The 18,257-nt window shown below is 37.5% G+C and overlaps 1 protein-coding gene across 5 annotated transcripts in view; it reads right to left on the bottom strand.

Moving 5' to 3' along the window:
• The window catches only part of LOC146574897 (metabotropic glutamate receptor 4-like), a 198,429-nt gene that overhangs the window by 72,201 nt on the left and 107,971 nt on the right, over positions 1 to 18,257 (bottom strand). For all 5 annotated transcript variants that reach the window (XR_014892510.1, XM_085274948.1, XM_085274951.1 and 2 more), the window contains exon 3: positions 8,216 to 8,432. Coding sequence is in view for 4 of the 5 variants with exons in the window: in XM_085274948.1 (XP_085131074.1) it covers positions 8,216 to 8,432 (217 nt within the window). In the remaining variant the exon portion in view is untranslated. The remainder of the gene's footprint in view (positions 1 to 8,215; positions 8,433 to 18,257) is intronic.

Raw genomic sequence — 18,257 nt, 5'->3', positions numbered from 1 at the left:
GTCTTTGCACTAGGATGATGTGTGCAGTCATATTCGTTGTGTTCCCACTAGTGCTTTCAGGTTAATCTCGTTGAAATGACCTTAACACCACAACATGGCAAATCTCCGTTAACGAGCTACCGCCAATCGCCCCGTGCATGGGGCTAGACGGCTAACACGTTAACGAGCTAACTGCGCTAACACACTAGTTCCCACCCATGTAATTGAGCATTGCATGGCACATCCAACATACTGTTTTACTTTAGTCCATGACTCCTTACCTTCAGGGTCATACGTCACATGAAAACCAAAATAATTCCAAACGCCAGATCTGAATGAGAGTGGGGGAGGTCCATGTTAAAAGGAGAGCTTAACTTCTGTCTCGCTAGCTTGCCCTGCGCTCTTCCTTCTTGATGCTGTCTGTGTGGAGCGCTCAGTGGATCTGCGCTGGACAGTGCAGCCTAGGCGGAGTAGTCGAACACAGATTCACTGAGCGCTCAACACAGACAGCATCGTCAGAAGGAAAATTGATAAAATAAATTACAAATGTTGTATTGTTCGATACATATGCTTACCGAACCGAAAGCACTGTATCGAACGGTTCAATATCGATACGAATATCGTTGCACCCCTAGCAACTATATAAAAACAACACATATATAAAATGGAGAGAAAGTAAAAATGAAATGAATTAACCTTAGGCTGATAAAATCATAAAATACATCTTTCCTTATAGGAACCACATATAAATTAATTAACAATAACCATTGCTCTCACAGAAATAGTGCAGCTTAGATAAGGCGAAACTACAGGAAATAAAAAGCTGTATTTCCTGTAAACATGTGCGAATAGGACAAACAATCAAGTTTGGAGTCAGTACAATAATTCTTAGGATTTGTCTGTGTTTTGTCTGGTACAATGTTGGGTTGGTTGCCTGGCATATAAAAGGCAATGTAATGCATTTATTAAACAAATATTTTCACATGGTTTTGTGTGAAATCATGAAATTACTCTGTAAGCTCTTGTATTTGTACAGAAACACTGCATACTCATTCTTCCATGAGTTCACTGGAAAATGTCCAAAGCTCTTTGTTGTACAGACAATGCATGCGTGTATTAGGCATTAGTGTAATCTAACTCTGTGTTTGAGTGACTGTATATGTTTGAGTGAGTGCCAGAGAAAACTTGTGGTACCAGGTTTGGTCACACTGCAATACCACTGAGGAAATGTTGGCTAAGGAGTGCAGCAATGCACACATGAATTGAAATAAAGTAACAGGGTTCATTATACAAAATTATGTATTTGTTTACATTATTTATGATATCCAATATTTATGCTTTAAGGAAAATGACCTCTGGTGGCTCAACAGCTTTGAACTAGTGTCTGCACAGTAAACAGTTTTGTGAAATGCAAGTTCTTTTCCTAATTTTAACTCAGTTGTTTTTTTCTCAGTTGTTGCTGAAACATAACCAAACCACGAGTTAGAACGAGTGAGTAAAAGAAAAGGTTCAAGTAAATAAACTGGAGTCCAGTCTCTCAATGAACAGTAAAATGTGTCCATGCCACTTTCATTCCACCTAATGTGACCTTTGTCTGACCTTTAAAAGCATTTGTTTCAGGAATGCTTACATGGGTCGTTTCAGGCGGTACTGTAGCAACAAATGATTTAGTTGAAGGACCTGTTGTTTTTTTGTACATTACTCTTCATACTTTACTCTCTGAATAAGACACTACAAATGTCACAGGTCTTATAAGAGACAGACGGAATATTAATGTCGGACATGATTTTTACCTAATCTTTGAAAAGAGGAGCTCTGTGCCCTTAGTGTGTCTAGAGAGATGCTCAGTCATTACATTCCTTCAAGTGAAGCTCCTCTATTAAGTGAACTCTGAGTGACCTCTGTAACCTAACCTAAGGAAAAAAATCTCCATAGTAACATCCATAGGATCGATTCAGGGCAACTGCATACAACATCACTATCTTAATGAGCTTCTTAATGCAGTTTTTGATCAAAGTGGGAATTCAAATATGTTTATTATTTTTACATTTAGTAATGTTTTTATCAATGTTGTTGCCAATACTCACCTCTTGTTTTTCTAAATGGACTGAGCAATTAGTACATTTTAGAAATCCTCTCTGGGTTTGACATTGTTCAGTTAAATGCTAATGCAAACCACTACATCAGCAAATAAATATAGCTGTGTAAAAAAATAATTCCACCCTGATTAAAGCTAAAACGATTATGTTGTAGGTAAATAAGATTTAAGATTTTAATTACTTGATATCATTTTTATGTTACAAAAACTTATGTTACAATTTTTTGATGATCTTTTTTTTTTTTTATGATTTTTTGCTTAATTTGGTTCATGCGTTGACCAGGGTAAAGAGCACCAGGGAAAGTAAGGAAACTGGCTTTGGAGGCATCTTTTAATAAAACTATTGGACAACATTACTGGTTTTTGTGAACGCCAAAAATTGATGGAAATGTTTCCTACTTCGTAATTAGGCACATCTGTTCAATTGCTTTTTAACACAGGTTGTGGGGAATATGTTCTTGGCTCCTTTGTGCCTGTAACTGAGCATTGTTCAAATGTGATGGCTAACCTGTATATAGTTGATGACCATGTTCCTTTAACACCACAATGTACCCATCTTTTGATGGATGTTTCCAGGAAGGTAACATGCCATGTCACAAAGCTCACATCATCTCAAACTGGTTTCTTGAACATGACAATGAGTTCATTGTACTCAATGGCTTTCAAAGTCTCTAGATCTCAACCCAATAGAGCACCTTTTGGATGTGATGGAACATTAAAGCAATTCGGAAGTGTCTAATCAATATTTGCAATGTTAGTGCATTTTTCTCGCACAGTAAGAACTAAATTGAGCAACTTTGGTAACATTTGAAATTTTAAAATCTTTTTACATTTTTTTATTTAAATATGAGCCTTCAAAAATTGAAACACGGCATGATTGCACAGCAGTGACCAACATATCAAACATGTATATACATATACATACATGTACATGTATATGTACAGTATGTATTTTTGTCACTTTAAACTAAGTTAAGATTGCAACACAAGATATCATGTTGCTTCAGAAACTGTCATGGAATCGTTACACTACTGTAATGTAATGTGTAAGCCTATTCTAATGAAGCTAATATGAAGCCATTAGAAAGTGCTCAGTGGAAGCTGAGAAAATCTTATCCCCCTGACAAAAGTGCTATTGATATGTTCTTATGAAAAGGAGCTGTCTGGATTATCTGCAGAATTGTAATCCAGATTAGTTGCCTGAACTGTCTAATTTAAATTATTGTCTTATGTTGCGTAATTGAAATCTGTCTTCTTCTCATAAGTTTGGAATGATGGACTTAAATAAGTAGACAGACAAATTCAACTCTCTTTGAAAGTTAAAATCAGTTATATGTCCATTTTTTGTCTAGCTTTATCCAGAATTTTTCATGTACATAGTCATTAGGAAAATTTTGCCACTCATCTTATATTCTTGGGGGGGGGGAGGGGGGGGGTATCCTTCTTGTACACCAACCTGATTATCTCCTGTTGCTGGGTGCAATGCTAAAGCTATTGAATGTCACTTAAATGTCATTCTGTTTTTCTCTGACAACCAAACAGACTACCAACTAGAAACAAATTTGATGCTCATAGTTTTAAGTCAGTAACCTCATTTTATTGTTTTTGGTGTCCATGTAATTATTCATATACTAACCTTATCTATAAAAATTCACACAACAGCCTCTTTTGTGGCCAATTTGTGCCACATCCCCCGGGTAGTTCAGGCTAAAATAAACTCCACTTTCCCCCTGCACTTTTGATTGAATCTGCGTCACGTATTTCTCAATTTTTGTCTTTGTTTTAAATATGTATTAATGTGCATTGACATTATAAAGTACAAGCTGCCACAGAAGAAGCAGAAAGGGAATGATGTCACATGAAATCATTTGGTCAGCTAACATTTCTATAGGGTATTACTTAAGATCGAAGTTCAAATAGCACTTGGCTAAGGAAATTGGCTTTTATAGTGTCTTTGCATTAAGAGCAATATGTAACCATTACGTCCCTGTCAGAGAGGGAGAAAAGATGGAGAGTGAACTGCTAGAGAAGAAGAGTGATGATTATTTAGCCTTTCGTTTTCCCTAATTAAGCAATGACAAGTAATTGTTCAAACAAATTGCAAGAGGACATATCTGAGGCACTCAGGGGTCATTTGCGTTATGTCAAATAATAAATAAAGACATAACTGCCTGACACATCACACACGGGTGTGAACTAGAGATTAAAAGGCCATACAGATAGAAACAGGGACATCGCTGTGTGTGCTGTGATCTCTTCCCTGGGTGACTGCGGTCATTTAGAATGCAGATGTTCACAAGTCTGTCTGTTGCTCTGGGTGGAGCCGTGCTTCTATCTTATCCTGTTACACAGTCTACAATACTTTCCAGTTTCTTTACCTTGCAGCTTTCATGATATTCTTCAAAGAGTGCATCAAATATTTATAAAGCAGTAAGAAGAAAGCGTGATCTAGCTTATTCCCCTATGCCATAAAACTCCATTGTTGTTACACTATTGCGTTGAGTGGTGCATTACTGCATTACGATAAACACAAGCCCTATGCATCTTAAGGCTTGCTCTAATGCACAAACTTATTATCAAAATTCAGTACTAGTGCACCACATATGGTACTGTGCAAAAGTCTTGAGTCACCCCATATCTCTTCATATTTTGCTTAGTTTGTACATTTCTTATCAGCATGAAAATCAGTATTTGAAATGAGCATCTTTATTCTATAAAACAACCTGAACTCTCTTAGGTAAGCTTCCTTGTAATTTCTTTAAGCAATGTGATGGCAAATTTTTAATGATTCTGGTCTTCCGTGTGTTAAGCTGATGATGAAAAGTTCTGACTGTATTGTGTGACAATGGTGGCTAGATAACATGTGCTTGGATGATTCATGGTCCAGCACAAGGACTAGGATGAAAATGAGTGAAGAAGCTGCCAATATCCAAAGGACTTTGAAAGACCTTCGAAAACCCTGGAGAACTATTTTTCAAGACCACTTTGAAAATTGCAAGAAAGTCTGGCTACTCCAAAGCAAAATATAAGGAAAGGCAGCTCAAGATGTTTCCACAGTGCTACATGTATTAATCTTTAAATAATACTGTAACTCAGACCTGCAAAGTTGTGCACAAACACCCGGTTGGTGTTTTAATATTTTCATGGGATTTGTTATTTATGACATAAATATAAAGCCTCACCAACCTTAATATTTAAATGTGAACTGCTTTTAACCTGAAAGATCATTTCAGTAAGAATCAGTTAATAAAACATAATTATGCATTTTCCCCATGTGTTGAGTTCATACTTTGTTTTCGCTCACTAGGCATAACAATCAGCCCATTCTAAAATTGTCTGTTCCCTGGATCTACAAATAAACCACCCAGGAGCAATGCAGAGTTGTTTGTGCTCCCCTTTTCTTCTTCTTCATTTTACATTCTCCACATGGGCTTATTCAGCCCAACTCTGTGGCTAACACTTGTAATCCTCATCACATGGGGGTAGCAGTTACTCCATTAGCAGGGTTTTTTATGTTGATGTCAGACAGGCCATTGGTTTGCAAGGGAAATCTTGTTAGAGTTCTTATTGACATTGTGTTTCATTAACTTGATTAATGACATCTATTGGGGCATGCTCCATAGTAATCAACGTCTCTGCAGAGAAGGGCAGTCTTCAGCCAGAGATGAGCTTCTACTGCCCAGAACTGACTGGTCTTTCTGTCTCCTGTTTGTTTCCTAAAGTCTGCACTCGGAAAGAATCGTACATTCATAAATACGAAAGTAGTAAGCAATAAGAGACCATTAAGTAGACCCCAGATGACCATTAGGAAGTTTCCATTTCAGAAACTATGTGCGTTTCATAAAATAGGTCCTTTGAAATTGAAGAATAAAGCATCCGGTGGCTGCATCAGCTCCACGTAAGATGTTCCAAATTATCTGGTGTTATTAGAACCTACTATGTCCTCATTGTACTGCTCTTTGCTTTGATGTCTTTGGTAATTTAATATAACACATTCATTGCCAGCAGAGAAAACATCTGCTAGAATGTAGCAGTAAAATACAAGGTGAAAAAAGGGGATTTTTCCAACATTAGGTGTAACTAATACACATATTAAAATTTAGTATGGCAGAAAAAAAATATTTATGTCAATTGCTGTTTGACAAAAATACCAGGTTGTTTTATTACTTCCACCAGCATACTTTTTGCCTGTCCTGTCCACAATCCTCTGTGCCATTTACAACTAAGCAACTAAGTGCATCAAAAGTTCAACATTACGATGAAGTAGTGAGTCCCAAATGTATACACCCTCCATGCAGTATTACATAGTTTAAAAGGGCATAGTGAAGGTAAAAATAAAAAGTATGTGATTTGGAAAGCTTTCTTTTTTTTAAACAAAACAAGTGACTGCTTTTCGTGTCCATGTATCCTACCACAGCTCTTACAACCATCCCTTCAGGGTGGGTCACATCCTGGGTCAGTATATGGGAGATGAGAAGCTTCTCATCTCAGACACTACACAGAAATAAACACTGAAGGCCACTGATTCCCAGCTCGAGGCACTTTTTGCCAGAGAAGAGGGATACAAAAGCAGAGATCACAAAACCCCACCTGGAATTCATATTTACCTTTCATCATCTGCTTTTTACCCACATTGTACTCAGTCTTATTTGCTGGCTCTCTTAAGGGAAAGCTGTTCTGGTGAAGCTCCAAGCATGTGGCTCCTGGGCTGCCAGGGCTGCTGCTATGGGAGCTGAGTCAGATAATTTGCCCGTTCAGGTTATTTTCTTTATTCAGCTCATGACAGTGGCAAAGTAGGAGAACAAGTGCAGCAATGAATTAGCAGAATACTTCAAATCCACAGTCACAGGGATTTGCTCACTTAATATTGTGAAAGCACACAGTTTCAATTAAGAGCTCAAACTAAATTGTAGCAGCTAATATCTATGATTTTTCTGAATAATTTATATAGATTAGTGTGTTTAGAGAGATATGTACTGAGCTTGAACAATCCCCCCAAAAATTGTGTTGATAATACAGTTAAAGTCTGATCCATTTTATTGTAGATAAAAAAAATATAACTAAACATATTATAATAATGCTATTTATCTAAAACAAAATAGCCTTAACGTTTTGGCAGTGAAACGTATGAAATGCTTATGACTGTTCTTTAATATAACAAAGAAATGAAAAAATATTTTTAAAAAGAAATATAGTCTATGAAAACCAAAATTTTTGCTGATGTCAAAAACATTTGGCCATGACTTTAGTTCAACATCACTTTGTAGTTTGTTTAATTCTGAATCCTCTACTTTAACTTTATGGCCTTCTCCATTTTGGTATGTTAGAAGCCAAAAGTGACAAAAGGGTGAACTGCGAAATAGGCCGGATGGGCTTAACATGGCCACATATTTAAGTAATTGCATTAAAAATGTTCCAAAAGGCAGCCAACATAAATGAAACTTAACCTTGAGACCTAAAACATTTGACTAAGAAACTGACACCCTGTGAAGTTCTCACATATGGAGAAATAAGCTCTTTGTATTAAGCTGTACCTATACTTTTTAAGGTAAGCCATTTTACATTGGACTTTATAAGGAATAAACTGCTGTTGAAGACAGCCTCAACTGGTCATTCCAGGTACTACAGTTCACTTACAATGTAAAGCACCTTGAGGCAGCTGTTGATGTGATTTGGTGCTATATAAATAAAATGGAATTGAATTGAAAATCTGTGTGGGTATGAAACATTTTACAGAGTTGTTTGGCTTTAATAAACTTTAGTGTAGATTACTGTGATTGGCATTGTGTATGGGTGCATTGTTAGGTGTATATTCTAGATGTTAATTAGCAACTTCTACATATGACTGATATTGTCTCTATAGCATCACTCTTGTAAAACTGAATGGTGCTTCAAAGCCATTCATATCATAATTATATGCATGGTAACAACAAACAGATGTACTCTGTGGTATTCAAGTAGACCTCTGCATATGCAAGTTCTGGGTTGAAATCTAACATTTGACCTCAGTGGCTGACTTTTGCTAGCTGTGTCACTGAGATATATCATTCATCAGTGCAGCAAGCTCAAATAGGTGACACCTTCCCACATTGGTGTGCAAGTTATGCAGTAATGATGTACAAGGCCAAGTGTACTCACCATCCTCCCGAGACTTCTGAATGAAAGCATCAACACCGCTCTCGCCATAGTTCCCCTCTGAGGCCACTGTGGAAACATAGTTCCAGCGCATATACTTCACAATATCTACCATGGCCTGGGCCTGGTAGGTATCAGGAGGCACCACTCGGGAGAAGAAGTCATAGCGGGTGTTGTCACTTAGCTCTGGAGCTGTGGAGGCATAGCTCACCTGGGGTATCTGCACAAAAAGAAGTAATAATAAAATAAGCTTGAAGGAGCTTCTAGTAAAAGGAGTTGTGGGATTGAAGTGAACAGTATCAAGGCAAAGCAATGCACACTTACTTGTGTGTGCTTTTCAACTACAAGGGGATCAAAGTGCTTTACATAAGACATAAAAGGCATTAGGACAAGATATAAAAGAAGCTCAAAGCTATACAGTAATAGCAGACACAGATAGGATTTAAAAAGAGTACAATAAAAAAAAAACACAATAAAAGTAAGTGACATATTTAAAGAATAAACAATTTAATTTAATAAAGGGCACTTGCCCTAGAGTTTATAGACAAGTTTATTGTACATAAAAACTGAATACTGCTTATCCACTTTTAGTTTTGACTAAGGGACAGTAAACAGACCTTCAGAAGAACAGGAATGTATTGTAGCCTGAACCATTCAGTGCTAATTGGAATCATTTCACAGCCACTCATTTAAAACGAGGAATCGATACAAATGTGTGAAAACTCAAGTCATATCAGCCACTTGATCTTGGTCTCAATGTAACAGCAATGTTCTGAATAAAAATGGTAAATGGTCTGTATTTGTATAGCGCTTTACTTGGTCCTAAGAACCCCAAAGCGCTTTACACTATACACAATCATCCACCCATTCACACACGCATTCACACACTGGTGATAGCAAGCTACAGTGTAGTCACAGCCACCCTGGGGCGCACTGACAGAGGCGAGGCTGCCGGACACTGGCGCCACCGGGCCCTCTGACCACCACCAGTAGGCAACGGGTGAAGTGTCTTGCCCAAGAACACAACGACCGAGACTGTCGGAGCCAGGGCTCGAACCTTCCGATTACAAGACGAACGCCCAACTCTTGAGTCACGATCGCGGCTCAATATGTTGATGCAACTTTCTAGATATAGTAGTCTGGCATAAATCATTTTGTTTGTCATGCATCCTTATGATAGTAGCCCAATTTTGTGAATGTCTTTTAAATCACGTCTTAAAACCCACTTTTATTCCTTGGCTTTTAACCTCAGTGAGACTTAGTTTCTTTTTTTAATGCAGTAGTTATTTAATTAATGATTTCACTCTTCTTTTATTTGTTTTTTATTTATATCTCATGTAATTTTATTTTACAGTTCCAATGTACAGCACTTTGTGTCAGCTGTGGTTGTTTTAAAGTGCTTTATAAATAAAGTTGATGATGATGATGATGATGTAGTCATTGAAATTGAAGCACCAATACACCATTTTTTTCCATTACCAATTGGAGCTGAGATTCAAGTTATTCAGGTTATTTCTCTTTAGACAGTTATCAAACAACACCCTGCTGATCCATTTATAATACCCAGCATCACTAGTCCCTTATGCTACCGTAGGCTGGCCAGAATATAAATTGAGATCACGAGTATGTCACACATTTCAGCATGGGTCACTTGCTGGTATATTTGTGTACCACAGAATGTCCATGCTTGGCTCTAGCTTCTACAGCTAAGCATGATAGAAAATGATATAAAAATAAATAACTGAAGTATTGTACAAGCATTAGATTAGATTAGATTAGATTAGATTAGATGAAACTTTATTAATCCCTCGGGTGGGTTCCTCCGGGAAAATCAGTTTCCAGTAGCAAAGCAGATGTGCAAGATGCAAATTTTTCTGCTCCAACTCGATCAACGATTTCACTGATGTGTGCACCAAGAAAAACAATACACACACACAAAAAAAATAAAATAAAACATATAGGTGAGCTAAAGCAAGAAGCTTTTCTTGAGTGACCATAATTTTATATAAGACTTACTCTTAGCTGGTGTTGTGTTTCTCAACACAAGAGGCTGTTTTCAGGGATTTCACCAAGGCAGTTGTTGTGATAGATAAACTGTGTTTGTGTAAATGGAATTTTTCATCCCTATGGGTCACACTGAACAAAACAGACAGACGGCAGAGGTGTTTCCTGGTAATGATACACAGTGTGCCTTTTTGATGAGGATCTGTCGTCATGATTTTGTGTCTCTGAACAAAATGAGGAGAAGGTGCACTCAGTGAAACATGAGCCTAATGAAAACAGCACTGTTTCCCTCCAGATACTTCTTTGCCACATGCAGCATTTCATTATCACTGACAGACCTGTAGGCGCACGCACACACAGATAACCCTTGAAATGAAAACATCTGACTTAAAGGCAATGTCCTCCCAACATGATGAACACCAGAGTGGCCTAACGCCCTTCTTTACATTACAGTATATCAATAAAAATGAAGAACTTGTCTCCACTCACCAGTGGCTGCAGATCAACCTTGGCATTGTAAATACAAATACATATTCGACAAACAAAAAACAAACAAACAAAAAAAAAAACATAGGTACGGCATGTTCATGGGTAGTTAGTAAGAAGAATCTGGAAGGTGAAACTAGTAAGTATGCATTATGATTTATGTTTGAAAATGCCTTAGTTATTGGGTTAGTATGTACCATGCACCCCTTGCCTTGAAATGTGATCATGCAAAACTGGTCAGCCAGGAATCAACCTGTTAAACTTCCAATTAGTAGATGACTTGTTCTATCTCCTGAGCAGGTCCTCTATTAAGTTTAGTCAAAATTTTGTAAAAACTTCACACGCTGAACTAAACTAAAGATAAATCCTTTGGGAGCTAAAAATTGAAGCAGTTTATCAACCTGCTTACCTGCATCACATCATAATCAGAACACATCGTGACCTCTATAACAATTAGCTTTGGTGTTTTTGTTCTCTTTTCTGCTTTAATTATACTACTATGACAACAAGCTTATGTTGCATTGTTTCATTTTAGATTTTCCTTTATTTCCTAATTTATTTGTTTTCATGTTTCAGGTTGGATAATGGGTGAAACATGGTAGAGGCAATATCACCTTCTTGAATCCTTCTCAACAGCAGAAAAACAAAAACTGGTCAGAAGTGGGGGGAATAAAAATGCAACCAACTACATTGCAACAGCAAACAAAAAGAAGGTAAGATAACTGTGCAGTGGCTTTAGGGGAAGTCATGACAATTTGTGAATGGCCCAGCCAAAGTATAAACTTTAACTTCACAGAACATCTGTAGGGAGACCTGAAGACAGCAGTTCTCTGAAGCTTTTACAGGCTCTGCCAGGAGGAATGGGATAAACTGTCCAAATTCAGGTTTGCAAAGCCTGTAGAGACTTACCCAAGCAGACTGCTAGTGTAAGCTGTAACTGCTGCAACGCTGGTTACTTTTATCATGGGTTCTTAAGTCTGAACTGACAGAGAAGGGGAAAAATCCAATATTATAGACTTAAAATTGTTAAAACAATACTGAATACTTCCTAAAGCGATGGCATGTGTACATTTTTGTATTGCGAAATAAAAAAAAACAAAAAACACAAAAACTCTGAATATGTGACGCTCATCTGAGGCCAAATCTGAGGTGAAGAGGGTTGGTTTCTTTTAAGCTATCAAAAGAAACACAGCAGGCCAAAAATACATGTTGGTACATGGCCTTTGTTTGTGGTCTTTTCAGTCCCATCTACAGCAGCCTTATCCATGCATGTCTAAGATACCTTAGCTTGGTTTGAAATCTATTCTTGAGGATAGGTTAGAGGCCAGACTCAACGAGGTACTTCGCTTTTGTACCAGTACTTTAAAATGATTCCCTGAGCAAGCACTTGTGAGGGAAAACATGAAATAATGGAATATGTTATAATGGAGCAGAGTGTATTCATAGAATCTTTGAAAGCTTACTTTGTCAACCATAATATATTACTGATCAAACTTATGTGGGGATAAAAAACGACACAAAAGTCTCCTTGGAAACAGTCATTATTATTATTATTATTATTACTATTATACTGCAGTTACTTTTCCTTTTAAATAAGAAAACAGTTCAGTAAAATTAACCCTCATCTGTGTAGGGGTAGTTATGTTGTTTATTTGTTATTGAAATAACAAACCAATTAATTTCATATTTCCTTTTCTTGCTCCAACTCATATAACATCTCCCAGATAGACAAGTAGATGGACAGACAGATGGAGAAAAAATAGAAACCCTCTGAACCAGTAACATGAACCTGCACTACATCAAAAACATCAAGGGTTTGTTCAAATTATATCGACAAAATACATCCTGGGTGGCCTGCTGAATATGGGAAAGCTCATAAGTATGCACATCACGATGAATGGATTAAGATCTAAAGAATCTCATTATTTACCTTGCATCTGAAATGAACAAAGGTGCATTTTAGGTGCATTGTTATTTGAAGGAGGAAATAAATCACAAGTGAATAAGCATACTTGCTTGCTTGGCATGTGACTTTCTCAGCTTTGACACCCAACGTGTTCTCTCCCGAGAACTCTGCAGAGTGCAAAGCTGTTTAATTGTTGTGACTATTAACTGGTATATTCAGAGACCAGAAATAGCAGATTTCTGTCACACCATGTCACTCTGACAATCTGTCAGTTTCTGTTTTACTGGCTTGTTGCTTGTCACTAACAAAGATGTGTAAAGGTTTTCATCTTGACCAGGATTTTTTTTTTTTTTTTTTTTTTACCTGAACTTGCGCTCTTAGCATTAAGCACCTGAGTTTGTGAAAGCAGTGGGAAAGCTAGCTGTGAATGTGATAGAACTTAATGATTTCAGTGTGATTCACATCCCAGCGACACATGGTAATCTGACTATAAAAAGAAAGTCTGCCTGCAGAAACTGCACTTACTATTGAGTTGAATGTCAGTCCTCTAGAATTCATTGCAAAACAAAAAACACATGACATATTATATATATGTATGTAAATAACAATTTTAGGCTTAGATATTTAGTTGGACTACACCTGCAGATAGGCATCTATAAGTTACTTGATTTAGAATTTAGACTCTTGCCTATTTAGGTCAAGACTCTGGATAGCAACATTTTCAAACATCCTAACATTACCTCAGATCCTAAGTGCTACGCTAAAATTATAATCTGGCAGAGAAAATTGGTGTTTCCTCCCTTTATGTTTTCCAGCATCATTTAAGACCTTTTAGTGACTGTGTGGTGCCATATTTATCTCAACTGTTTTCGTTGTTGAGCATCCTGTTGAGATGAGGAGCAACTTAATGATGATAATATTGGGACCCGAGGTGTAGGTGCAGTATTTTTCTGAGCAAATGATGCTGGCATGCAAAGTAGCTGACTATATTTGCATCTGTAATTCAGACACCTGACAGATCCTTGCAACCCGCAGTGTGGCCCAAATGCAGAGCATCTGTTTCAATCACGCTGCATATGGAAAAAATAAATGGAAAGAGATAGTTTAGCTGTACTACTTGGCATTCTAATTTTCTATCTGAAGAATGCTGACTTTCAACATTGCATGAGCTCAATTTTTGTGATCTATGGTATGAGTGCAGACATATAATAGACTACAAAGTCAATAGCATAATTAATCTAGTAGAAAATAAGTATTTTTCATATTACATATCATTTATAAAACAACAAAAAAATCTGTAATTGAAATAGCAACATTTTGATCATCAGTTCCAGATACACTGGAGTTTTCTGCTGTGGTACCATTATGGAGTACTTCAATTTGACTTCTGTTTGAGTTTAGTTTATCTTGTTCCTACACATAATAGCACACAAGTGCACACACAGAGGTGATGTGATACACAGTCCTGACAATGATTTTAGATTCTTCCACAGAACAGCTTTACCAGCAGTGGTAGGGCATTAAGATGTGCAGTAATGTGTAACTAAAGGCAGAGGAAAAGCTAGCTGGTAAACATAGGTATATTTTTTTTAATGAAGATTTTAAATGTAAAAACTGGAAAATGAAAAGAAAAATGCTCTCCAAATGTCTAATGTTTGAGGCCTCGGGGATACACACTATGCATTTTGCAGTGTATCACTGCCTATAAATATTTAGCTACAAGCCAAATCTTTTTAGTCTAGACTACTACAGTCAACAGAAGATTGTTTTTTTCTATATGTACTAATTTAAATTTGGTAGTAACTCTCTCTTCAGGGATTTTGAATATATGCCTCACATGTGCCTATGTGGAAAGCTGGAGGTAGGGAAGTGCTCCAGGAAAGGCAGCACAGAACAGAACAAGTATCAGTGACAATGTGACACTATTTAGATCAATAGATCAGGTGGAAGGAATTGAGTAATTAAAAAACATTTTTTTGCTCTTAAAGCATTTACTCTATATTGGCTAAGTGACATTTGTAAGGACATATTGTGTACTTTGTCTTTTGGTTCCTCATGACAGACATACAGCTCTCCATAGCAGGATTGTTGCAAAGTGAAACAACGTTAAATTCCTCATCTGATTAGCTGATATTTTTCAGCACATTTACAAAAAGCATGCTCAATTTTAACTTGTGTTAAGCAACATAATGAAGATTGAACAGTTCTAGTATTAACGTAAACTTAAACAGACATAATAATTGCACGCTTGAAAAGACTGAACACTTCGAAGTCTGCTTTTGTACTCGACGAACAGTGGGCTCCACCATTGTTTCGCTCTTTGTCAGAGAAAGCAAAGCTTGCAGTGCAACAGCTCCTCACTCTTACACAGCAGGAGCTTTGTGTGTTGACTGCAGCACAGCAAAGGCTGCATTATACTTAAGTGTCAGTAGGTAAAACAGCAGTGTGCTCACTACATTCAGGCAGAGATAATGCCTGCAGTTTTCTCCTCCAGCTTCATGCAGATTAAATTTACACAAAATTACAACATCTAATTTGCATTGTTTAACTATAAAATGGCCACTTAGTATGGGACTAGGATGTGAAGAAAAACAATATCTATAATGTTTTGATTTGCATGCTGAAATCTGCACAGATCCAGACAATTGTGTAACTGTTTCAGTGGCGTAGCTCCTTAATTCAATTTAGGGCCAGAAAAGAAATTTGGGCTTGGACAGCGGCTGCAAACATAAAGAGGACTCAGTTAAATTTTCAGTGAGAGATGTGGGTCAACTCTTTGAGTCAAACGCACCACTTCAGTATCCAGGCTTTCTCCGTAATTGCTATCAGCTGCTGTTGACATTGAGGGGAGATTAAAGTTTCACTTTGTTACTGTCAGGGTAAGTGGAGCAGCAAATAGCTGAGCCTTCTGAATAGAAAACCAATTCCTGTATAATGAAATAACAAAACATATTCTCACCGCTGAGGGAATGAACAACAACGTAGCATTGGATACAACAGGGATATTTGGCTATGATTCAGACTGATGCATTAGTATATAAAGGGACAGTATATTAGTGGGAATTATTTCATTATCGCCATTATTTTCTTAGACTTGCTTATTCTGATACACTGTCTAGCTATAATGGGTTTAATTGAGCCAAAATGGTAAACTGTGACTCCAAATAATGCTACTTAATTTCAGCCGTGCAGTGTCACCGTACTGTCAAATGTTCAGTCCCAAGAGACTGGTGATAAAAACTCAGAGCATGCTTTAGACCTTTTCATAATATTTCCATCTCTCAGATTTGACCTTTAATATTTTGACATTCGACTGAATTGAGAGAAGCCAAAGCCAATAACACCGAGCTCATCCTGCTTTGTCTTCCACAGGGACTGACATCACCATGCTTCAATCATGCAGATCACTCTGGGGAGCCCAAGTCTCTCTGCTGCCTACCTCATCTTTAGTCAAGTTATGGCGACTTCTCAAAAAGAATTTGTGAACTGAGACGAACCTGTTGGTGATGTGACTGTTTCAGGTGAGGCAGTAGTTTCAAGATGTTTGTCCTCAAACATCAAAAGAAGTTTTGCCTAAAAGAAAAAAATTAGTTCATGCATTTTTTTTTCTTGTAGGCAAGACTATTCTTGTTAATTATTAGCCCACTGTCTCAGAAAAGCCTTCAGTTTAGTTCACTTCAGCATTAACGGGGACGAGTAAGAGATCATATCTCCCCATATCACTGGCTCCATGTTAAATCCAGAAATTAATTCTAAATCCTTTATTTCATATACAAAATTCTGAATTAGCAGGCCCCATTATATGCTTAAGAAGACCATATTATCCCAATAGAGCACTTTGTTCTCAAAGGCCAGGCTTACTTGTGGTATAATCGCCGAGGGCTTGCTCACAGGGGATGAAGTGAGATTCTCTAATGCTGCGTGATCTTTACTAACATAAAGCACTAGAAAGACATGACTATTACTGTGAAATGGCACTAAATGAAATCAACAAAATTCAGTTGAACTGGGGAAAAAAATACTATGTTCCAAAGATGCCAAAAATACAGTAAAACTGGTTTCATTTATGAAATGCTGTCCAGCAAGTTTGATTATATAAACCAAATGTTACACTTTCATGTTTAGTATTAGCTGACAAAGTTTGATGATTTGTGATAACGGCAGCCAGTTTCAATTTTTTTGAATCTTTCCTTTTGCGGGAATGGTATAAAGTTGGTAGAAGCAGTGAAAATGGATGCTTAATGACTGAGTAACTGTTTACACAGTGAAACAGTTATAATTTTAAACACCGTAATGAAATATGTAAAACAGTCTTACCAAATTTCCATAAAAATTGCAAGGGCTCCTAGCTGTGAAAGAGGTTTGGTTTTGCTGCACACATGATTTTAATGTAGAACTGAAAATGCAATGCTCAAACATATACAGCATTATTCAATCTGAAAGTATAGGGATACGACTTTTGACCCACTTGTCTAAGAACTAAAAGTCAGACAAACTTGACAAATGGATGTGAGTTTATCTTATGAGAGGCAAGGCTGCAAAAGGAAAGAACTCTAAAATCAAAACTATGGATGTTAAAAGATAAGATAAGATAAGATAAGATAAGATAGAACTTTATTAATCCCTCGGGTGGGTTCCTCTGGGAAATTCGACTTCCAAAAAGCACAGCAACGACCGAAGTTACAGTTACAGAATTGTTATATATATATATATATATACACACACACACACACACACACACACACACACACACACACACATATATAAATACAGAGACAAATATAAATAAAATATACAAAGGGGATAAATAGAATAAATAGGAATAAAAAATAAAAATACAAGTGAATTGCACATTTCAAGTATTGAGTCTATTGCACTGTTGACTATTTACAAAAAGTATTGCACAAGGTATTGTACAGTGAGGTGAAGAGGCACTACAGCTTAGTTGTTCCCTCCTTTGTCCTCCTGTTTCCCCTCCCTCTCCCCTCCAGAGAGGAGTTAAACAGTTTGATGGCGTGTGGGACAAAGGAGTTTTTAAGTCTGTTAGTTCTTGTCTTGGGGAGAAGCAACCTGTCACTGAACAGACTCTTCTGATTGTTTATGGCCGTGTGCAGAGGATGCCCAGCATTGTTCATAATGTCCATCAGTTTCTTTAATGTCCTTTTCTCTGCCACTGTCACCAGAGTGTCCAGCTTCATGCCGACCACAGAGCTAGCCCTCCTGATCAGTTTCTCCAGCCTGATGAGTCCTTCTTTGCTGTGCTGCTCCCCCAGCACACCACAGCATAGAAAAGTACTCCAGCAACCACCGACTGGTAAAACATCCTCAGGAGCTTCCTGCAGATGTTAAAAGACCTCAGCCTCCTGAGGAAGTACAGTCGGCTTTGGGCTTTTTTATACAGGTGCTCTGTGTTGCATGACCAGTCCAGTTTATTGTCCACCCACAGCCCGAGGTACTTGTACTTGTTGACCACCTCCACCTCCTCCCCCTCTATCTGAACCGACAGTGGACCTTCTCTGGACCTCCCGAAGTCCACAACCAGTTCCTTAGTCTTTGAGGTGTTGAGTTGCAGGTGGTTTGTGTGACTCCATGCGACAAAGTTCCTCACCAGACTTCTGTACTCCTCTTCCTGATCATCCCAGATACACC

Source organism: Mchenga conophoros, linkage group LG5, assembly GCF_057382185.1.
Source record: "Mchenga conophoros isolate Kocher_MC1m ecotype Shallow Benthic linkage group LG5, M_conophoros_male_GT1.1, whole genome shotgun sequence".
Classification (NCBI taxonomy): Eukaryota; Metazoa; Chordata; class Actinopteri; order Cichliformes; family Cichlidae; genus Mchenga; species Mchenga conophoros.
Note: the sequence above shows the minus strand (reverse complement) of the source record. Positions and strands in the feature narration are given on the sequence as shown.